At 50.5% G+C, this 23,792-nt stretch overlaps 1 protein-coding gene across 1 annotated transcript; it reads left to right on the forward strand.

Moving 5' to 3' along the window:
- Positions 1-6,205: 6,205 nt before the first annotated feature.
- Positions 6,206-23,120, forward strand: LOC311358815 (ATP-binding cassette subfamily C member 4-like; the record flags this gene model as incomplete). Its single annotated transcript, XM_084478926.1, has 12 exons — positions 6,206-6,214; positions 7,012-7,162; positions 8,010-8,129; positions 8,586-8,696; positions 9,031-9,131; positions 9,776-9,967; positions 12,316-12,471; positions 16,906-16,995; positions 17,579-17,751; positions 18,395-18,500; positions 19,977-20,111; positions 21,509-23,120. The coding sequence occupies 12 exons, from the start codon at positions 6,206-6,208 to the stop codon at positions 21,608-21,610; spliced, it is 1,446 nt and encodes a 481-aa protein (XP_084335052.1). The 3' UTR covers positions 21,611-23,120.
- Between the last annotated feature and the right edge of the window lie 672 nt (positions 23,121-23,792).

A 23,792-nucleotide genomic window follows, 5' to 3' on the forward strand; every position in this document is an offset into this window, starting at 1 on the left:
AAACCCCCCCCCCCCCTCTTCCATTTTGATAGTAACATGAATAATGGCGAGGGGAAAAATAATAACGGCAAGCAGAAGAAGAACTGGCCAACCTGTAGTCCTGGCTAAACAGAGCGGTGAAAGCAGATAAGCTTGTGGCAGAGAGCCGGCTGCCGTTGAGCTACGGTCCATCGCAAAAGGGCCAAAAAGCTAAAACAGCATAAGTGAGGGGTAGGTGCGCTGTGTGTGGCGGGTAGAACGCAGCCTTCCACGCCCGACAGATGACACACACACACACACACACACACACACACATACACACACACAGACGTTTGTGAAGGGAGATAGAGGTTGTCGTTTGGGACAAAGTACTTTTTGTTCGGCGGCTCTTTTGGGCCGTGCATGCAGGTGTCTTTCACGCTGAAGCCCCTTTAATGCTTTCAGGAAGGACGATTCTCCCTCCTTTCTGTCGGCATTTAGAAAGTATTAGCGGGAGAGAAAGGACGGGGAGCCCTGGCCATTGTTGCCCGTGTGCAGAGCGAACATTTCCCCCCCCCGACTCTCATTGTTTAAACGGTTGTCAGAGCGGAATGGAGTGAAACTTCATAAACAATGCCCTAAATGGTTTATCTGTCTCCATGGGAGAGGCCCGCTTCTGTGTGGGGATTTGCAGAAGAGCCGGGTCCTTTATGGTGGAGTAAGCACATCTCTCCACCCCTCCACACCCCACCCGCCCTCCCCACACACACACACACACACACACACACACCTAACAAGGGGATTCCCTCCAGCCGGCTGGCCCTGGAAACACCCCAGAGCTGGGTCTGGTTCTCCCCTCTGCCCCGATGCCATTTATTTGATCTCATTTAGTCGCCGTTTAGCGTATTGAAAAGCTTGTTCTCCGGCTTTCTCCGGAGTTCGGTGGCGGGACAAAGACACAAATGTCAATTAAAAGAAAAAGCCTCAGGGGTCGGCGACGGCGGGGCCTTTGTGCGGACTTGACCTCTGACCCCTGGAGCCGGCTGTGTTTCCACACAGCGGCCCTCGGAGGAGGTGACGGCGGACAATAGGTGAGGTTAGGCCCCCGGGATCCGTCAGCGCCGGCCCACCCGTCAAAGCATCTCGGCCGAGTCTGGTGGCGGACTGGGGGGGGGGGGCTCCTACCGACCGGCCCCTGTCAGAAGGACCCCCGTCACCGTGCAGACACCACCGCGGCGTCAGGCTAGGGGCGGCGGGGTGAGGGAGCGTCCCGGTGGACGACCCGGGAGGATTACTGCGGTAACCCCGAGCGGGGCTCTGTTCTGACCGAGGGCTGACCGCGGCCCCGTCAGTGTTTGCAGGTTGTAAACGACAACACGTGTTGACTCTGTGTCATCGTAAATTACAGCAGTACACGTCCGCCGGTCGTCTGGAGCCGGGTGGACACTGTGTGTGTGTGTGTGTGTGTGTGTGTGTGTGTGTGTGTGTGTGTGTGTGTGTGTGTGTGTGTGTGTGTGTGTGTGTGTGTGTGTGTGTGTGTGTGTGTGTGCATTTGCTCATACATGTGTATGCATATGTGTTTGTGCACGTATACGTGCTATTAAAGACACACACACACACACACACACACACACACACACGCGCGCACACAGGTGGACCCTGTAACACGGGTATTGTTGGAGAACGCCGGCGGGGTTAGCGCGGGGAGAGTGGGTACATTGTGCTGTGTGTCAGGCCTCCCTGGCTTTGTGGGGGGAGATGAGCAGGGCTGACGTCACCCTTGGCTCCTGGATGGGGTTTCACGGCCTTCTGTAGTGACACCAGAGGGGAAGAATGCACGGGCTCCAGGCAGCACACCGGCTCACACAGGGAGACGGCGGTGAAAACATATATGGCATAAAGTGCGGGCGGTGATTTTGTTGGGGGAGCCGAGGCCTTTGTCCTCCTGCGAGAGAGTGGAAAATCACAATGGGGACACAGAAAGAGGAGAGCCACACACCTTTCATGTACCTGGTCGCCTCTCCAGCCAGGGAAGGAGTCTACTTATTTTATTGTGTCATATGATATGATATGATATTGTATTATTTTAGATTATACTCGAGTACAAGTGTATTGGATTCCCCTGGAATACCCTAGAAAATATTATTTCATCAAATACTTGGCGAAAATGACCTACTCCATTTAGTTTTCTGCTAAAGTACTTAAAGCTCAGTATCAAACGTCAGAAGAGCTATTAATCACGGTGACCTTCCTCCTGAGGTTTTGTTCCGGTTTTGTTCGGGGTAAGCTGTAAGTCAACACAACCTGGCTTTGGCTCCATGCTGTTATGGAACGAGGCAAACAGAGTCACAAAGGAAAAGTACAACTAGCTCAAATTTGTATACAGCTACTTTCCACCCCTACATGTCACAAATCATGTGTGCGTTAGTCTTTGTGTGTGTGTGTGTGTGTGTGTGTGCGTGTGTGTACTCTTATCTCTGTGTGTCTGTGTATGTGTGTGCGTGTAAACGCTGGTTGTCATGGCTATTCCCCAGCCATCCCTCGGCCGGTCATGTGACTGCAAGCGTTGCCCGGCCCAAGCATCCAACGTGTGTTCTGTGTGTGTGCACTGCTGGCGTTGTGGTCTGACACCTCAACCCCCTCACCCCCCTCACCCCCCTCACCCCCGCCCCTCTCTCTCCTGACTCACCCATGCAGGGCCGTCCAGGGCTGGCCTCCATGAGCCCTAAGTCAGAGCATAACAGCCGCGGTAATCTCTCACCCTCGCCGCCGTCACCCAGTATGGACGATGACGGCAGAGTGGGCGCCGTTTTGAGCGGCCATCCTGAAAGCTGTTTGTTCTGTGTTGTGGTTAAGAGGAGAGGATGAGGGAGGGACGGTGATTTCATGGGTTTATGTGAGGGCATGCAAACCCGCAGCGAGAGAGAGAGAGAGAGAGAGAGAGAGAGAGAGAGAGAGAGAGAGAGAGAGAGAGAGAGAGAGAGAGAGAGAGAGAGAGAGAGAGAGAGAGAGAGAGAGAGAGAGAGAGAGAGAGGAGAGAGAGAGAGACTGCATTTCAAAGGCTTTCTCTTATTTCCAAAATGGGGGTGGAAATCAGCAGCTTGAGTGAGCCCAAATAAGTGACTTCTTTTACCTTTTCACCGCACACAAAGGCCTAATCCGGGGACTACTTGAGCCACCAATGTAGCGGGCGAGCGGGACCACCACAGTATGTGTCAGGCCTCCTCGGCCCACACAAAAAACACATTGACTGCAGCTTTATGAAGTGAAAACGGCCCCGAAAGGGAAAATGTGAAGGAGGTGTCCACAGTCATTTCTCCCCAAAGAAAGGCCTCCGCATCTGGGCATTTATTGCTGGCATAAAGCCCCGATGGCAGATCCCAATGGATCGGGTCAGCCCCATTGTCCCGGGCCCGAGTGGAACGGCCCCGTTTTGTTTCAGTACCGCTGACCCCTCCAGCGTATTGTGGCGCTCTGTGAAGAGAACGTGTGGAGGGACAGAATCCCAGCGATGACAAGAGGGCTTCAGGTTTTCCTTGACAAGGAATGTCCTTTACGCTGTCCTCACTTCATTCGGCCTGTTTTGTTTGCTCTTTTTTCCCAGAGTCTGTCTCTCTCTCTCTCTCTTTCTTTTTCTTTCTTTTCTTTCTTTCTTTCTTTCTTTTCTTTCTTTCTTTCTTTCTCTCTCTCTCTCTCTCTTTCTCGCTCTCTCTCTCTCTCTCTCTCTCTCTCATGTCAGTAAATAAAGGGCGGCGTAAACAGAGAGCCGCACGGGGCGTTCTGATTGGCCGCGTCCCCGGGGATGTTTCGTTTTAAAAGGGAAGTGTTTATTTTTCACCGTGCAGCAACAACCGCTATCTCCGGCAAACACAAATATGGCAATTAACTTCAATTTTCTCCATTTATGTGGACATCAAAAAAGAGGCTGATGTGTATCGCTGGGAAAAGAAAGCAGAGTCAGGGTCAGCAGAGACCGCGCCCGTCCTCAGACAGAGCCGCGCTCCCACTGCGTGCCAAAGCTTTCTTTACTCCACTAAACAGCAATTAGAGGTAATTCTTGACTTAAACTGTTTGTATACAAAAGCCTTTGAAAGCACTTTAATGTCCGACAACGGAGTCCTCCGTTCCCCCGAAGGATTCCTCTCCCCGTCCGCCTCGCTTCCTCTTCCTCGTGCGGCGCTTGATGTGATGTGGTGGTCTCCGGGCTGAGGGGTCACCTCTTATCACACTCATCTGGGTGGACTAGTGTTGCTGGGGGGCGGTCGCGCACGTGTGTGTGTGTGTGTGTGTGTGTGTGTGTGTGTGTGTGTGTGTGTGTGTGTGTGTGTGTGTGTGTGTAGTGTGGTGGGGCTGGTTGGGTGTTTCTGTGTGTGTAGTGTGGCTCGGGGGGGCATGTGTGTGTAGTATGTGTGTGTGTGTGTGTGGGAGACATGCTTGCGTGTAGTGTGGGTTCGGGGGGGCCTTGTGCGGGGTGTGTGTCTGTGTGTGTGTGTGTGTGTAGTGTAGGTGGGAGGCCATGTGTGTGTAGTGTGTGTGTGTGGGAGACATGCCTGCATGTAGTGTGGGTGGGCGGGGTGCCGTGTGTGTGTGGGGGGGCCACAGTGGCCTCCGATGCTGACATGATAAGCGGCAGACCACTCAAACGCATCACATCAAACAGTGGGCCTGGCAACAGTGTGGGAGCAGGGGGGGAACTGGACTGATATCTAATGGTTCCTGTCCCCCCCCAACCCCCCTCTCTCCTCAGATGACTGCTCCTCCCCCCACTTACATACTCACTCTCTCACTCAAACATGCTCTCTTTCACTCACTCACTCGCTCACTCACACATGCTCTCTCCATCTCTTTCACTCACTCACACACTCAAACATGCTCCTTTTCACTCTTGCACTCACGCACTCACTCACACATGCTCTCTCTCTCTCTTTCACTCACTCACTCACACACTCAAACAATACACACACGCACACAAACAAATACTCTCTCTCTCCACACACACACACACACACACACACACACACACACACACACACACACACGCAGCCGGTCAGCCGTGGCCATGCACCCAGCCATCAGAAGTCCGGCTTTTAAACGGACCCACCAGACCATCGGAGAAATGAAAATCTAAAAGAGGACCGGCAGTGGCTCCATCGCCACTCAGCAGGAGGCGAGGGGGAGAAGTTGTGTATATCTAATAAGAACGCTTCCATTCCCCCAAAAGTAGCAGCATATTTAAAGTTGACTGGGGGAGGTGGAGGATATCGCCGGCGGAGGTGGAGGGACTGATACAGGCCTCCATCTCCCCTGCAGTCCGGCTCCGTCTCCGGCTAAGATTGAAACTTATGTACTGTGAAATTCCTGGGATCAGTGCTCAGTGGTCCTCTCTGTGACGACAGTTAAGAGACGTAATACCCTCTTATCTGCACTGTAAACGGAATTGAGTGGCTCCTCACGGTGAAAAGACGCCACACTGAAAGTGATCATGCCTAAATGTGTGCCTGAGCGTTTGATAACATCCGTAATTGCGATGGCAAATTAAATCTCCGTCTCTGTGGGCTAGTGTTGGGACCATTGAAGGTACCCGCGTGATCCTAATCTCCCCCCCTCTTAGCATCCTCCTCCTGCGAGTAGGCTGAGGGCTTGTCTCTCATTTCAGGCTCCATCAAGCCAGTATCCAATATGCAGCACCATGTACCTGTAGTTTGTTGTTGTCGTTTTATTTTTAATGCTCGTTTTGTTTGTTTGCTCTTGAAACGGCAAACAAACTAAATGGACAGTTCAGTATTTTTTGGCAACATACTACAACTGATTTAACATACAACTGATTTAACATACCACATACTACAACTGATTTAACATACTACATCCTACAACAGATTTAAAATACTACATCTCACAACAGATTTAACATGCTACATACCACAACTGATTTAACATGCTACATACTACAACTGATTTAACATACTACATACTACAACAGATTTACCACACTACCACACCACAACAACTCCCATAAAGGCCTCAACGACGGCCTACCATCGTGTGCGTGCACTTGTAAAATGATCCGTTGAAATATTTGATACACAGCTGGTTGGTTTTTCAAAGCGCTTTATAAGTAAACTAAAGTTGAAAACTTGAATACCGTAATGGGGTTATATTTAAAAAACCGTAAAAAAAGGACGATGTCAGAATGACGGCATGGCCGTCCCATTAAAAATAAAAGGTGATCCCTTCCTTTGTGATGGTAATGGTGCAGGTGTGAGGCCGCTGCTGTCAAGACGCTCTCCCCTCCGGCCCTGTTGGGAGTCTGATTTCACCCGGCCAGTGGTCGCTGGTGTCACGCAGCCATTAGGGCGACTGAGTAATCGTGCTGCGGTGGTTGGCTGCTCAGGTGATATCAAGACACCCACCGCGGTGCGGTCCAGAAGGGGGGGGAGAGAGAGGGAGCGGGAGAGGCTGAGAAACCACAGCGGCCAAGTGGTAAATTCTCACCTGCTACTAAGTGAGAATTAGAGCTGTTAGTCCTGTTCCCTTTCCCACGGTGAGTCGGTCCACCGCTGGCCCGTAGCCGCCGCCACCGCTCCGTGTGAAGGATACACGCGCACAATAACAAGTTAGTCACGCGCACCCTGAGAGAGAACCGTACTGTAGCCATGCTAACGTAAGCACTATTCCGTCCCAAACAGGACACTGTGCTTTGCCGTGCTGGCATTAGCCCCCCCAAACAGGGCACTCTGTGATTCCTTGCTAGCGTTAGCCGCCACAAACAAGACACTGTCTCTGGCTGCGCTAGCATTAGCCACCCCAAAACAGGACAGCATTTCTATCCACGCTAGCATTAGCCGCCCCAAACAGGACACTGTGTCTTTCCATGCCAGTGTTAGCCACCCCAAACAGGACGCTACTGTCTTTCCATGCTAGCATTAGAGTGTCCGCCCCCCCCCCACACAGGACAATGTCCCCCACCACCCCACAGGACAATAGGGGGTTTCTTCATCCCAGCCTGCCGTAGCGCTCACGTCTGGCCCTCTGTGCGGCGCCGCTGCGTCCCAGGTGTTGCTCCAGGTGCTCGGGGTGATTGCGGTGGCGGCTGTGGCCATCCCCTGGATCCTCCTCCCCGTCGTGCCTCTGTTCATCGTCTTCCTGTTCCTGCGGCGCTACTTCCTGCGGACCTCCAGGGACATCAAGCGCCTCGAGTCCACCAGTGAGTTTGAAATGTTTTTTTTTTTTTTTTTTTTCTCGGTTTCGTTTTATTTCTGGGGACGTGTCGGTTTTTGTCGCGCGGGACAAAGCCGCGGCGGCGGGAATGCTAATGGACCATTGAGCGGAGCTCCGGTCATTAGCATAAAGGCTAAAGGTTGTAGCGGCCCATGGCCTGCCCACACACAGTTTTGCTCAGGATGCCGGAGTTCATGACATCACACACAATGGGGGAAAATGCCAAGTGGGCATGACTAGGCCTTTCCCGGCCCCGCGCGGCTTTCCCTTTCTTGGCCGGGGTCCCGAACGCACAGGTTCTGTCTTCTTTAGGAACAAAAGTTTGATTAAAAGGCACCCAGGGAACATTCAGGGCTTTGTCTTTGGTTTTGTACACCCAACAAACGCACAACAAAAGGAGCTCTCAATAATAGTCTGTTCCTCCGTAAGACTTGTGAAGCGTCATGGCATTTCAGATGTCAGTGTCATGCATCATTTATTAAAGTGCCTTCTGTGTGTTTCGCGACAGCCTTTTCCACCCAGTGCTCTGAATGGGAGCAGAATACTGTGGAAGATGGCCTTTTGGAATGGATTATGTTTTATATCTCTAGCTATATACAGTATATTGACAATGACAAATGATAAAAAACTGTATATTTTATATATATATATATATATATAGAAAGATATATATTATTTTTTTATTATATGGGATGAGGGCTTTTTCTGCAAGGATATATACACAATACAGAATACATTTTGTATGTGTAGTCAAGGTCTTCCCAAAGCCTACAGTTCAGGCTCGAATGCGTACAGAAACACCAAAGAGCGCCTTGTTGCGTTGCCCTCTGCAGCACGGAGCCCGGTCTTCTCCCACCTGTCGTCGTCCCTCCAGGGCCTGGCCACCATCCGGGCCTTCAGGGCCCAGCACCTGTTCCAGGAGATGTTCGACGCCTGTCAAGACCTCCACACAGGTCAGGGTCCAGACCAAACCCCCCCCACCCCCCCTGTTATTATATCATTATTACATTTAGGGCATTTAGCAGACGCTTCTATCCAAAGCGACATCCAATAAGTCCATTTGTCAGAAGAAGAGAAACAATATATCGCTGTCGGTACAGTAAGGATGTTCATAGAACCAAGTGCCAAGCACTAACAATCACTAGGTTACCCCATTCCCCGTATACAACAAAGACAGCTAGGATAAGATGCTACATAACTAAGTACTGTTTTTAATTGCCAGGACGTACAACATACAATAAGTGTGTATGAAGGGTGGGGGGGGAGGGGGTGTTAAGGGGGCTATGCAGAGGTCTAGGTGAACTCTGAACAGGTGAGTCTTGAGTCTTGTTTGGTGTTGTGTTGACCAGAGGCCTTATCCACATGTCCTCATGACTCCCCTTTGGACGGGCCCTCTGTGTTGTCATCAGAGGCCTGGTTCCTGTTCCTGACCACCTCGCGCTGGTTCGCCGTGCGTCTGGACGGGATCTGCTCCGCCTTCGTCACTGTCACCGCCTTCGGCTGCCTCTACCTCCGGGACGGTAACGTAGCCTGCAGTACCGCCTCCGCACCACCAGGTCCCCAAACGTCTGGCCCTGACCATGTACTTCAAAGCTGGGGTCAGGACAGTGTGATACGGGGAGGGGACGTCTGCTCCAACCCTAAATGTACTGGGTTCGATCCCCGATACTCACAGCCATCCTGTTAGACATCAGCAAGCGATATCAGCTCGTCTACCACCGTCTTAAACCACTGCAACATGTCGGACATCCCTCGTCGTCTATGTGTCTCTGTGGTTAAAGGCGTCGGAGCCAAAGGCCCCGCTGGTTGTTACCGTCTGTGAGAGCGTGTGTTGTGGTTCTCTCCCGGACCCAGACATGGAGCCCGGCGCGGTGGGCCTGGTGCTGTCCTACGCCCTGACCCTCATCGGCATGTTCCAGTGGGGCGTGAGGCAGAGCGCGGAGGTGGAGAACATGGTAGGGTCTCTCCTAACATGGTACGGTCTCTCCTCCCTGTATCAGCGGTGACGTCGGGGTAATCTGGTCTCTCCCCTCCGTGGCGCTTATGTAACGCTGCTCGCGTCTTTCTTCTGCCCGCGTTTGGAAGCAATCCTAATCCAGATAAGGCTTATATGTAAAGAAGGGGAATGTCTGAATGGGGACACTGGCCGTGGTGATATGATGTTAACAATGATCCCCTGGTTCAATGGGAGCGCACAATGCCTTGTGTTTACCCAGAGCTGGGGTGTATCATTTCTATTACACACCCTGCTGTCTAGGTTTACAATGAGTGTGTGTCTGTGAATGAGTGAGTGGGTGAAAGCGAGAGAGCGAGAGTGTGTGTGTGTGTGTGTGTGTGTGTGTGTGTGTGTGTGTTGTGAATGAATGTTACATTTTAATATTTTGTTCACTCATGTTAATAAAGATCCAAAGCAGCCGAATGCATGAAATATGAATTTTAAATCACTGAAGGTCAGGTGAGAGCTGAGAAACCTATGTTGCCTATAGTGTTCAGACAAATTCACCCTAAAAATGTGACAAAAAGAAAATTGTTGATTTATACACATTTTCCTCATGTTGTATCTTGTCATCATGTGTGTATTTGTATTTATTGTGGTCAGATGACGTCAGTGGAGAGGGTGGTGGAGTACACAGAGCTGGAGTGCGAGGGCCCCTGGGAGACCAACACCCAGCCGCCGCCTGATTGGCCGGCCAACGGGGCCATCACGTTCGACCGGGTCAACTTCTCCTACAGCTGCGACGCGCCTTTGGTGCTGAAGAACCTCAACGTGGTCATCAGCTCGCGAGAGAAGGTTCTGGTCTACAGACCGTCTAACTACGTTATTGTTGTTTATGACTTGTGTGTGTGTGTGTGTGTGTGTGTGTGTGTGTGTGTGTGTGTATGTGCGTGTGTGTGTGTGTGTGTGTGTGTGTGTAAGTGTCTGGTGTATGTGCGTGTGTCTGTGCGTGTGCCGGTGTGCGTGCGCGCGCGTGTGTGTGTGTGTGTGTGTGCACATGTGCTGTGAAGCTTTCCTATTTTTTTTTTCCTTCTTTTCATTTTCTTTAACGTGGCATTATTTTTCTTATCAATTATTTAAAGGGACAGCACATTGTGCAGGCGGAGTCTGCGGGACTATAGCATTTGTGATTCATGGAATACATATCATGTAATTAAGACTGTTCAACTGAATCCAGTTGTTCCCATTTGCATTCCGACTTACCTGATGGGGACAACTGTTTATTCACTACAAAAGAGAGAGGAGAGAGGGGGAGGGGAGGGAGGGAAAGTGAGAGAGAGAGATAGGAGAGACTGTGAGGGGGGAGGGAAGGAAGGAAGGGAGTGAGGGAGAGAGAGAGAGAGATAGGAGAGGCGGTGAGGGGGAGAGAAGGGCGGGAGAGAGAGAGAGATATGAGAGGCGGTGAGAGGGAGGGAAAGAAGAGCGTGAGGGAGAGAGAGGAGAGGGGGGAGGGAGGGAGACTGAGAGAGAGGGGATGCAGGCAGGGGGAGGGAAGAGAGAGAGTAAAGGAGAGAGAGAGAAGAGGGTGCGAGGGGGGAGGAAAGAGTGAGGGAGACGGAGAGAGAAGGGAGGCTGTGAGGAGGGGAGGGAAGAGAGAGAGAATGAGGGAGACGGAGAGAGAGAGAGAGAGAGGGGAGGCAGGCAGGCAGGGCGAGGGAGATGGCAGAGGATGATTGAGGCTGTGTTTAATGCAGGGGGTGTATTTTGCATGGCCACGGTTGGCCAGGGCGGCTGATTTCACAATGGGTGGGTTGATAAGTGGAAAGGGCCCCTGCGACAGCCCATGGGAGGAATCTTCCCTGCTCCAGTGCGAGGGCTCCGGGGAGGCTTTGTGCCCGCTGACAGCTCCCTGTGATCCACTCACACCCCAAGGACTCCTATACAAGATAGTTCCATACTATATATATGTAGACGTATTGTATATATGTGTTTATATATAATCTAAAGCCTGGACCGTCCCCAGCAGGGATGGATGATACAGAAGCCCTCATCCGCGTGTGAATTGTAATAACGGATAAAGCGTAGATAGTGCAACACGGGGCTAGATGGAAATTTAGATGCTCTTTTGTAGTCTTTTGTCTGAATGCTGTATTTCAGAATCAACCTTTCTCGTCGTGCACGGTTTTTCTTTCTTCTGTCGCGGTCTCAGGTGAGAGTGATCCATGTCTCCCCGTGTTGATACCGTGGATTCGTACCTTACGATAGCATCTGGTTCTGTCATGCAAACCTTAGATCCATATATGGTTATTTCTCACAATGTGGTCGTTCTTACTGTGAGCTCGTTAACGGCTGATAGGATAGAGAGGGAGGGGTGAAAGGATTTATTCCTGGCTACATCAAACCAAGGAACATATTCTGTTGGGCGAGAAAATAGAAAGTCTTCGTTCCTGCCAGGTTGGACCCAGTAAAGTGTGTGATTTTTTGGGGGGGGTTCAGAGATAAGGAACCTTGCATTCGATTTGAACTCGTTATTGGACTGAGGATCCAGCTCAGTGTCCCAGCTGGACTGGTCCAAAGAATCGTCTGTCAGCAGACCTTGGGCCTTGTGAATCTAGATCGACAGGAGGAGGAGAATCTGTGAAACAATCAGCCACATAACCAGTCCGTCCTCTTAATGTCCTGTCCTCTTAATACAAATAATAATAATAATGTAACAAAGTGATGAATCCTCATGCTGTAGTTATGGTGTCTTGTGTCATGCACTGATTCACTTACTGAAGGGATTCATTCATCTATATCTTTTTTATTATGAATTAATAATATCCAATTAATTGTGTGTGACACGTAATGATCACACATAAAACATTACATTCCCCTCGATTAAAAGTAGATTCAACCGTTTGCCGATGAATAATTTCACAGTCTGAGTGAAGCTACTTTGTAGGGTAAGGTGATCTGTTGATCTCTATTACTGCGCGTTAAAAGGCTACCTCGACCAGATGCTGTAATTACACATTAGCCTTAATGTGGGCTCCCTCGTCGCTCTGTAACATGACGTTTCATTAGCGGGACCATTTACCCTTAACTGGACGCCTCAGCCGGTCGTTGCTGTTCTTATCATTGAAACGGAACATGTTTACAATGCGCTGTTGCCGTTGACAACAACGACGGATCACTAAACCCCGCCGTGTCTCTGTCCACAGGTGGGCATTGTGGGACGGACGGGCGCCGGGAAGAGCTCGCTCATCTCGGCCCTGTTCCGATTGGCCGAGCCCGAGGGCCGCGTGACCATCGACGGGTTCCTGACCTCCGAGCTGGGCCTGCACACCCTGCGGCAGAAGATGTCCATTATCCCACAGGTATCCTCTTCCGGTCCCACGTCACATAATCCAGAGGGCCTCGGGTCCCCGGGGGAGCCGGTACACACTTTATACACTGGCAAGGTCCGTCACTCCCGTAAATACGACCATCACCGGCGTATCAAACCCAGGGTCAGGCTGTTGATAGCTGCAGCACAACGTGAAGTGAGAGGCATGTCGATACCACACACGCAGCCTCGCTACATTTTCATTTAGCAGACGCTTTTATCCAAAGCGACTTAAGTACATTTGTCAGAGGAAAGAGAAACAATACATCGCTGTCTGTACAGTAAGGATGTTCATAGAACCAAGTGCCAAGCACTAGACGATCGCTAGGTTAACCCATTCTCTGTCTACAACAAAGATAGCTAGGATAAGATGCTACACAATGCTAAGTACTATTTTTTATTTTATTTTTAAGTGCAAGGACATACGACATACAATAAGTACGTACAGTAAGTGCCAGGACGTACAACATACAATAAGTGCGTTAGAGAGGTGGGAGGGGCTAAGGGAGGAAGCTGTGCAGAGTGTAGGTGAACTGTTGCCTACTGTTACCTACTGTTACCTGGTGTACCTGGTACCTGGTACCTGTTACCTGTTAGCTGGTGTACCTGTTACCTGGTGTACCTGTTGCCTGGTGTACCTGTTACCTGTTACACCTGTTGCCTGTTACCTGGTGTACCTGTTACCTGTTACACCTGTTACCTGTTACACCTGTTACCTGTTACACCTGTTACCTGTTGCCTGGTGTACCTGTTACCTGGTGTACCTGTCACCTGTGGTGAACTGTTTCCTGGTGTACCTGTTACCTGTGGTGAACTGTTATGTTACCTGTGGTGAACTGTTACCTGTTACCTGGTGTACCTGTCACCTGTGGTGAACTGTTACCTGTTACCTGGTGTACCTGTCACCTGTGGTGAACTGTTTCCTGTTACCTGGTGTACCTGTCACCTGTGGTGAACTGTTACCTGTTACCTGGTGTACCTGTCACCTGTGGTGAACTGTTACCTGTTACCTGGTGTACCTGTCACCTGTGGTGAACTGTTACCTGTTACCTGGTGTACCTGTCACCTGTGGTGAACTGTTACCTGTTACCTGGTGTACCTGTTACCCAAGGCGAGCTGACCGGTTCTCTGGCGCCGTCCGTCTGTTCCCCAAGTCACCCAGCGTCTTCACACCGGTAACACAAACCTTCACGCCTCGCCTTCTCCTCCTCCCTTTCTTCTCCTCCTCCTCCTCCTCCTCCTGCTCCTTCTCTCCCGTCTCTCTGAGCTCTAGAACGGATGAGGAGAATTACGCTCGTCACTCAGGGGCTTTCTGAGAGTGAGACAAACGGACGCCTTGAGACAGTTTAACTTTATTTCCGCTTGTTGTAACTGATACGGCATTAACAAAATGCCAGCCGACGGCTGAGTAGAGGGGGGGGGGGGGGGGGGGGGGGGGGGGGGGGGGCGGCGACTCCCACGGCCCGCACAGCCAAGAGAGCAGCACCCCCTCCCTGACAGAGGATTAGCCCTCAACCCCCCCAAACATGGGAAAGCTGCTTATACGAGGACCCCCCCCCCCCCCCCTCCCCCCCTCCACCCCTCATCCTCCTCCTCCCCCCTAGAGTCCCTCACCGCCACTCGCCCCGGTCTCGTAAGGTGTCGCCAGAAACGCCCGGAAACACGGTGCGTCAAGGCTTTCATACGCAGCTTCGATTGGTTTTCTGGCAAACGCGAGCGACGGCAGGATGAAGTCGCCGGCGATGCCCCGCCTCCGCACGCCCAAAATCGAGTTGGAGAAGGATGCGACGCGCGTTTGATGTGACTTTTTTCGTGTTTACCCTCCTCGACGTTTCTCCGAGGGGCAGAGGAGAGTGGCCGTGACGTGGCAGGTTAACGAGTTAGCGTTAGCTAAAGCACTTTAGCCGCCGTGGCGCCGCCACTCATGGTGCCGGGGTGATAGGGAGTGGGGTTTGGCTGGTCTCAGTGTTCGCGAGCTGTGTTCCCAGTTGTCAAAGCTTCTTTCAGGCGTAGAGAGGGCTGTAGTTTGTGGTGGATGTGTGAAGCCTTGTTCCACGGGAGTTTTCTCCTCTTTCTCTCCAGCTGCGATTGCTATTGCTCTGTGTGACGCTACACTGCTATAATGTTATATTCAGGGAGCCTTTCAGAGGGAGAGCGTTTTGACGTGAGATGCTTGTCTTGTCTTGTGGCGTGCAGACCTTATCTTCACACTCTGATATGTTTTCTATACAGTCTCCAGTGGGGAGTTTTTTTTTCTTGCCTTTCTTACCCCTAAGATTTCATTATGATAAACCTGTATTAGCCTGTGACATTAAAAAAAGAGATCCGTTTCAATGTATATTGAAACTTCAGGGATGACTTGTTATTAGAAGAAAAAGTATTCCGTGGCAAACGGAGTGCTTAGAATTGTTGAAGCACATAATCGCTCCATGGGAAGCTGGGCTTGAAAGTCGTCTTTCCCAGCTGAACATTGAATCCTCAATTAAAATGTGGCACAAAACTAGTTTGAATTGGGACTTGAGCTGGTTTAACGAGGCCGTCGTCCTATTCTGACGTGACGGATAACTCACAGAAGGTAAAGAGGTGGAACGCTTCCGGAAGGCATAGGAAACGGGAATGTTTCTCCTGTGTCTTCATCTGTTCCAGTCGCGGTTTACCATCTTTTCTCAAATTCATGGTGTAACCTATAATGTTACTTTTACTGTTTTACTATTTTACTATTTTACTATCTACTATCTAGTGATGGAGCAGACGCTTTTATTCAAAATGCTAATTTAAGATGTAAGATTTAAGCGTTTTAAAGAAAGAGAGCAGAAAAGACCGGAGGAGAGCACGATTTTGAAACTAAACAGCCAGAAGAACCCGTCCCTGGTAGCGATTGCGATCTATTTCACACAAAAAAATTAATGTATTAACTGTGTAGAAACACAATTTATAAATACATGAGGGTAATGAGGACATATTTTGATCATAGTATTCCTTTAATGTGCAGGTTGGGGTTAGGCATCTGGTTGAAACTCCAACCCAGGACACAGTTCCTGGGAGTTAAACCCCCCTACCGCTCCACCATCACCTCCCCATCCCTTCATCCCGTGAAGGTTTACACAGTGTGACTTCACATCGCTGCTGTGTGCGCTGCTGCAGGCATTAGCCTGATCACCGGTGTTGATCTGCTGCATAAGCGCGGCGATCAGGACCGCTGAGTCACCCCGTGGGACGGTTCACGTCCCTCTAAACACCGGGTGAACCCGGCCTCGCTCCGTCACTGTGTACTTTAGGGCTGCTCCCCGGGTCTAATTGATGTGCAGGCGGCAGGGCTGCGCCGCTATCTTGATTTGCGGGTCTTATTAATGACTCGGGGTAAGCAGGCTTCATCACGTCACCTGGATTAGGCTGTGATCCACAATGGATCTCTGCGACAGCCGGGGACGATGAAGGTTTGCTCTTTGTGGAACGCGTTGAAGGTCTGGTCTCTGACACGCCGTACCTCGGCACTCGCGTAAAGCATTCAAGCAGTGTTTTGAACGTGTTCAGCGTGTCCATTCAGGTGCCTCGCCTTTTGTGAGGTTTTGCAGGTGGATTCTCTGCGCTGTTGACTTATTGTTAGAACAATAGACACTAGGGTTTTATTGTTCTGTTAGAGCTCCAATGGCTTTTTATGGCCGCTAAGGACTCCTGTTGGCAAGTTTCTAGTGTGCGTAGTTGTTTGAATAAATAAATATCCGTCCCTGAACCGAGGTGAAACGTATTTCGATCGAACCCTCCTGTTTGTATGAGGGTTCCGATAAACAGAGGAGAATGAACTGGTGGACTGGCTGGTGACTGCTCCTACTGAACATCAATAAAGAGCCTTATTTCGATTGATGGCGGTGCAGCTAAACCTTGATACAGGTGTGTGCCCGCCGTCAATACGCAGCCAGGGAATCATGGCCGCCTCCGAACCGAGTGGATCCATTCAGAGGAGCCCAGAGCTTATTGGATAACCTCTATACTGGTGTGTTTCAATAGAGAGTGAGGCTGACTTTTTGGCAGACGTTTGAAAAACGCTTTCATGTGCTTTGTGGAGGGAGAGCGAATGGCGTGCCTTTGTGCGCCACAGTCACGTTTTTGTGTTCCATATTCATATTCAAAAATTCACATCACCTCCGGAGCTCCTTTCTTCCCTCCTCCTCCTTCAACAAACACTAAAGCACAAGAACGTCTCTTCCCTTTCTGTTCTCAAGAAAGAAGATCAACTTATTGAAGCACAGTGTGCTTTAGCCGGTGAATGGCGGCTCCTGAGTGTAGCGAGTCCTTTGTGCGCGTTCTTCCCTCACACACAGCCGCGACGCGCTCCATAAAGCCTGTCTTAACCCTTTCACACATCCTCTCCCCGTCATTATCTTCCCGGCCACGGCCTTCTCTTTCTATATCCATCTCTCCCCAGGACCCGGTTCTCTTCACCGGGACCGTGAGGACCAATCTGGACCCTTTCAGCCGCCACACAGACAAGGACCTGTGGAATGCCCTCCAAGAGGTACTCCAGCCCTGGCTCTGAATGATTCCCCTCGTCGGCCCAGGGGGGATCCCTCTGTCCCGCCGCACAATGCCCGCCTTTCAGCCTCCGTGCTCGCCACAAGTCATGGGGGGGAAATCCCATTAGTTGCCGTGGGGCCCTCGCTCAATGTGTGGCGTGTAACTGGGAGCTGTTGAGAAAGTTGCCGGTGGGTGCGAGGTGGGTTTCGGGGGGCCGGTCGAGGGCCAACTTGTAGCAAAGGAGTCCCCTCTCTGTCCCCACAGAGAGAGGGGTCCCGGTGTCCGGGCCTCAATGGGTTTGGTGGCCTGGATTAGAGCACGGGGGCTGGCCCGGAGGAAGTGAGTGGCCCGGGTCATCAGTGGAGCTGGCCCCGGCATTGTGCCGCGCGGTTAATGGTTGTGTTTGGATGGCTCTTTAAAGACCTCCCTGTGGGACGCCTTTATCCAGAGGTAATGAAGGGCTGATGGAGGGACTCTCTCTCTCGTGCTCTTTCTCTCTTTCTCTCTATCTCACTCTCTTTCTCCCTATCTCGTTCTCTCTCGCTCTTGCTCTCTCTCTCTCTCTCTCTCTCTCTCTCTCTCAGGTGCAGATGAAGGGCGTGGTGGAGGAGCTGCCCTGCAAGCTGGAGACGATGCTGGCCGAGTCGGGCTCCAACTTCAGTGTGGGTCAGAAGCAGCTGGTGTGTCTGGCCCGGGCCGTCCTGCGAAAGAACCGCATCCTGGTCATCGACGAGGCCACGGCCAACGTGGACCTCAGGTCTGACACCAACCTCCGCCTTCGGGGCTGAGCCTATGATGTGATCTTTGAGATGTGCATTTACATTCAGGGCGTTTAGCAGACGCTTTCATCAAAAGTGGCCTACAACGGTTCACACACGCGTTCACACAGCGACGGCGAGAGTCAACCGTGCAGGGCGACAGCCAGCGCGTCAGGAGCAGTCAGGGTGAGGCGTCTCGCTCAGGGACACCTCGACACTCAGCTAGGAGGGGAACAGACTAGCAACCTCACGGTAACAAGTCAACCCGCTCTTCCTCCTGAGCTAAGCCGAAAGGATGTAATGGTGATGTGATGGGTGCAGTAAAAAAAAGGTGATTAAAGAAGGTGGACCTTAATTATCTTTTAAAGTCTGTCCCTAGTCCTGTCGCTCAGTGGATACATTATAAATGACTACTATTCTGTTGTAGTAGTAGTGTGTAGTAGTCAACACACCACAGCCCATTCATCTATCCCGGTGAACGTCTTCTGTTGCTCTTCTTCCCAGCTCACCTCTGAGTCGCCACCGCATCAACCTGACAGAGGATTAGGCATTGTTTAGAGTCAACCTCCAATCCCTGCCCAAGGGCCTCTAGGCAGTGGGTCTTGTTGCCATTGAGGTGTTGTGTTCCCCTGTCACCCTCAGAACCGACAGCCTCATCCAGCAGACGATACGGGACAAGTTTGGGGATTGCACGGTCCTGACCATCGCTCACAGGCTCAACACCATCATCCACTGTGACAGGATACTAGTGAGTAAGACACCATCATCCACTGTGACAGGATACTAGTGAGTAAGACACCATCATCCACTGTGACAGGATACTAGTGAGTAAGACACCATCATCCACTGACAGAATACTAGTGAGTAAGACACCATCATCCACTGACAGAATGCTAGTGATTAAGGCTCACACCATCATCCACTGACAGAATACACTGACAATTATCCTAACTCCATAGGTTGTTATCAATGGGTGCCATAATTCACATGTATAATAGCAGCATTACAAGCAAACATTTAAGTGAAATGAATCAGTTAATTTTGTAGAGAAAACCAAACAAATCCTCAGCCCATGAGAGCTAGCAGGCGGTCCTAGGTGGTCTACTCACAGAGTACTTATCTCAGTAACTACTTTCCTGATTGTTTTCCACCGTCCCCCCGTCCTGTGTCACTCTGCTCTCCGGCCCCTCTCTACTGCTGCCTACAGAGGTGCCAATTGGTGCCAATTTTGGCAGCCCTTCTCCACGGTCCACAAGGACTGAGCGTGACCTAGCGGCCATTTGGTCAGTGCAGAACCGGAGCGAGAGCCTCCAATATGGCCCAGCAGGCGCGGTTCCACACCTCTGCTCGTGTTAAACGCTCCCAGATTGTCAAGCTGTGCTGGAGGCCTCACCTGGCCCGTCTCCGCTCGCTCCTTCCAAAGTGTTTTAATTGAATGCCGTAGTTTTCCCAATTAGAAACTTCCCAGCTTGGTGTCTCGCCCCCCCCCCAACAACGAACAAAACAACAGTGAATTAAGGCGGCAGCTGTGGAATTTGCGTTTTCACGCCGGCAAGTTGCTATAATGAGTTGCTGCCTTGTTGTTTCTAAGTGTTTTTCTCTCTTACAAAGCACTCTGCGCTGCTCTCCACCTCGTCTTTATGTGTTTACATTTGTCAGCTCTGTAATGGTAGTCCTTTACCTCGCACTCCTGGAAGCGGCGCTATTCTTCACCCGGGGTTTACACGGTGGCGATGACGGAGAGATGCTAGTCATTCTCTCCAGTGTGTGTCCAGGCTGTGATTGTGGGCTTGACTGAGGACCACCTTTGAGCCACGGGGCGAAACGCCTGGATGAACGCGTGGATAAAGGACATATCCACGTCTGTCAGCGTCAGTGCGTCAGGCGGCTCTCCTCCGCACCCAACCGTCCCCGCGGCCCACGTCCAACACACACACACACACACACACACACACACACACACACACACACACACACACCCTCCCGCGCCCTGTGTTTGTCGCCGGGTGACTCACCTAAAATGGAGGGTTGCCGAGGGTGCTGAGAACCGAATACCCGCCCCCACACCCCCCCTCCCCTGTCACCCCCGTCACCCTCCGCCGTCTGCATGCCTCGCTCAGCAGCCTCCAAACAGCTGAAAGGTTAATTCCACACAGAGGTAAAGTATACATGCGGCAGCCCCGCGCCGACGCCCAGATCCTAGCGCGCTCCGCTCTGATTGCAGGTCCTGGAAGCCGGCAGGATCCGGGAGTTTGACGAGCCGCACGTGCTGCTGCAGAACCGCGACGGGGCGCTCTACCAGATGGTGGAGCAGACAGGTGCCGCTGAGGCCGCCTCCCTGCACCACGCCGCCTCACAGGTAACCGACCGCAGACACACAACCATTTCACCCCCCGGTGGCCCCGTGCGCGGGCGCGCGGGCGCGCGTGCGAGTGTGAGTACGGTCGCCGGCCTCCCGGTCGGTTCCCTGTAACTGCGCGGCGCCTCGCCCGCCCGCAGAAGGGGAGTTGTGCAACAGTGGAACGCTCACACGAGACCCACAATGCAATGCAGTGTGGTGATTGCCTTGGTGAAGATGCCCCTTTGTAGATTTCCATCCGTTGATGCTATCGCCGCGGCCCTTAGTATAATCTCTCCTTGTCCCGCCCCCCCCCCCCAAAGAAATGTCATTTCTAGATCATTTTAGAGATGATTCCAGAAAAGCGGCTTTCAATGCGCATGTGTCTATTTAGAAATATCTGCTTTAACTTCATCGTGATTCTGGGTAACTTTCTATGGGGGATTACTGCATTGGAGAGATTTTTTTTCTCCGTGAAATTCATTTGTGATGTATTTTCCCCTTCACACACTCGGCAGATAAGAGGCGGGCTAGTCATTGTTCAATTCCATTCTGTATGTGCATCTGTCTGGGAGCACAGATACCATTGCATTGCAACTTCAAACAGGCCTTTGTGAAATAAGAAGAAAAGTAGGCATCATTTCATTTTCTCTGTCCCTCGCACAAATTTATCTGGGGAAGTGTATCTGCTCAGCCAGAGAGTGAAATGGGTAAAATAGTGATTTCCAAAGGCCCGGCCCCGCTGTGGTATTATTTGGTTTCGTCTGTGCGTCTCACACTGGCGGATTGCTCCTGACATTGTCCCTGCCCTTATGTTTCCTTTTCTCTATTTGGTAGCGCGCTCTCCTTGGATCAGATTACCGCAGCATCCATAGCTGTCGAGCGCCACTTATTAAATACTGAGTGGGTCTGCGGAGTGAGTCTGAAGTTTCTTTAGTTGTCAGTCAAGGTGGAAAATACAATAAATTATCTGATAACAACCTCTGGCGCCATTGTGCCTCCTGAAAGATGAATCCTTGAGTTTGCAGCATAATCTAAAAGTGAGGCTCACCCGTTATTTTTTAGTTCTTTATACCTATCTCCCCCTATTTCCACCGGGTTTGGGACTAATATAATAGTTTATCACCGGCGCTTTGTGGGAAACGCACTCGTGATGTGTTCTGTGTTTCTCGCACAAACATCTATCTCCGCGGCCCATCGCGCGGCGGAGATTATGTTACATTTCCCCCGCCATTATCTCCCTGGCTAAATCTTGTCACAGTTGTTCCAACGGTAAATAAATCAGCTCTCTCTCGTGCTGCCGGCGTCCTAACAAATCCTCCGCCTGACATCATGTGTCACGACGGATCTCAGGCGCTCTGACTGCGGTGTTTGTGTGTGTGATCACTGACACTCCATCCCCTAATACCCCCTTCCAGGTTTACATGAACAAAAGCCGGCTCTGTCTGTCTGAGAGACTGAGGGAAGGCGATGAGCGGGCGGCCAGGGGGACCAGAGTCACCTATGAGACGTCTCTCTGACAGGGGAGAGGGCCGTGGGGCTGTGGCCCCCGTGCTGCTGCTGCTGCTGCTGCTGCTGGGACTTTGCATTAAATCACTGTGAACCAGTCTGTCTGTCCTGTTGTTAGGAACACGGAGCCACACGTTGTGTGCCCGTAAGCAGAAGAGAGGCGGGGGGGGGTTTCACCGGTTTCACCGTCGTCGGCAGAATGACTTATTACCAGGGGTGCACATAACTGGTACGCAAGTACGCATGCGTGCCCATAATCAGGGATGCATAACGTCACTTGTGTCACTACAACACTTTTGCGTAACTAACGGGAGATCGAAAAAAAACAAAAAAAAAAAAAACTACATTGTGCAGCTACTTTGGCGTCCACCTGCAAAGAAAAGGCAAATGGAGCCGGAGCAGAAGAAAATAGTTTTTTTTTTTTAAAGTGGCGCCAAGATGTGCCGTGGCTCGAAACGAATGATAAGCGCACTGAAATGTGCGCTCATGTGTGCTCTGTGTGCTGTGCACCACACACACACTGGAGATCTGCACAAAATCAGCTGATCGCAACGTTCCTTTTGTGAGATATTCAAACGCTCCGTGGTCAAGCTGCTGCAGTTTGATAAAAAAAAAAAGGTGGAGCAAAAAACACTGCTGTGCTTAAGAAGTTGAAAATGGAATCTCCTTTGTGAAACTGGGTAAGTTTCATAAGATCAGATGTTACGTGTGGGTCTATGTGTGGGGTGCGTACCAAACACCATCTCCTGGTACTCACTAAGTAACTCACTAAATAAAGTTATGTGCACCCCTGCTTATTACGGCTATTTATTGATTCTAATCAACTGTTTATGTATGTGTGCTATTCTCTCGGGTGGCGTCAATCCTTCACGGACACTTGAAAGGGGGTGATGTATTGTGTGTGTGTGTGTGTGTGTGTGTGTGTGTGTGTGTGTGTTAGTGTGTGTGTCCCCGTCCCCGTCCCCTTATGCAATTCATTACAGACGGGCTAAGTGATTTAAGTTTGGAGGAAAGAATCAAAGATTAAGGAGAAGTTTCCTGAGGCGGGATCAGGACAGAGGAGCCAGTGTTCCCAGTCGTTACCGTGCCTTCGTCTAGCTATCGATGTTTTTCTAATTACACTGAATCCATTGATCCGCTCCGAAGCAGTTGGGTCTCCTGCACTTTGGTTGTAATGATCTGCATCGCTGCCGTCCCTCAGTCAATGTGTTACAATAACAAGGCTGGAAGAGAGGAAAGCATTTACAACAATGATAAGAGAAGCCTGAAACTATCAAGCTAAAATTGGTGCTGTTTTAATTTTTAAAATTATTTATTATTATTAAATTTTTTCCATAGTGTGTTTATTATCAGTAATTAGTTTCAAATATTTTAGCAGTTACAACATGTGTTCTCTTGTTTCTTGTGTGTATGCATATGATTTTAAAATCATTGATTTTATGATTTTATAAGTGCAATAAATCGTCTGTATTTTTTTGTAATTCACGTAGAGCCAAATTGCTTTAAGTAATAAATACTGCATAGCACAAGACGACACTAGTCGAATTTCATTTACCAAATAATTTCATTTACCAAATAAAACGAATGCTGATATCGCACCCATGTCTTTTAATTACAGGGCATTGTGTGTTTATATTATTGGGATTCACTTTCACAGCCTCAACACACTCCCCCTCATGTCTGTCTCCTTTATGCAGATCACGACAAACGCTCCACTGACAACAATCCCGGTGAAGCAATCCCCCGTTTTTCTGACAAATGTGTGTTTTGTTGTCGTCTTTAATTCCCTGACCTATATTTTAATGTGTTATGTTCATCACCACCTCGATTACAACGGGAGCTGCTTCGCTCCAAATGAAACATAATAGGCAGAGATTCCCCCGTTCATCGCGGGCCGGGCTGTCTGTGAGCATTTAGCATCGCTGCAGAAAGACACACAGAGAGAGACGGTATTTAACGAGTGATCACATTCGGGCTGTGAACCGAGGGCATGGTCGCCTTTTAGAGCTGAGTGATTTACACAATTCATTAAAGCCAGTGAATCTTCAGACAGCGTCATATTAAATGCTTACTTACTCTCAAATAGCCCCTCGGGAGATGAATTGTTGGGCTGGCGAATAGATTAAAGTTTACATTGAAAGGAGAAATTGAATTCAGAGGTAATCAATAGCATAATGGGTAGTGAGAGGAACC

The sequence above is a fragment of the Micromesistius poutassou genome, assembly GCF_964030765.1.
Source record: "Micromesistius poutassou genome assembly, chromosome: 14".
NCBI lineage: Eukaryota > Metazoa > Chordata > Actinopteri > Gadiformes > Gadidae > Micromesistius > Micromesistius poutassou.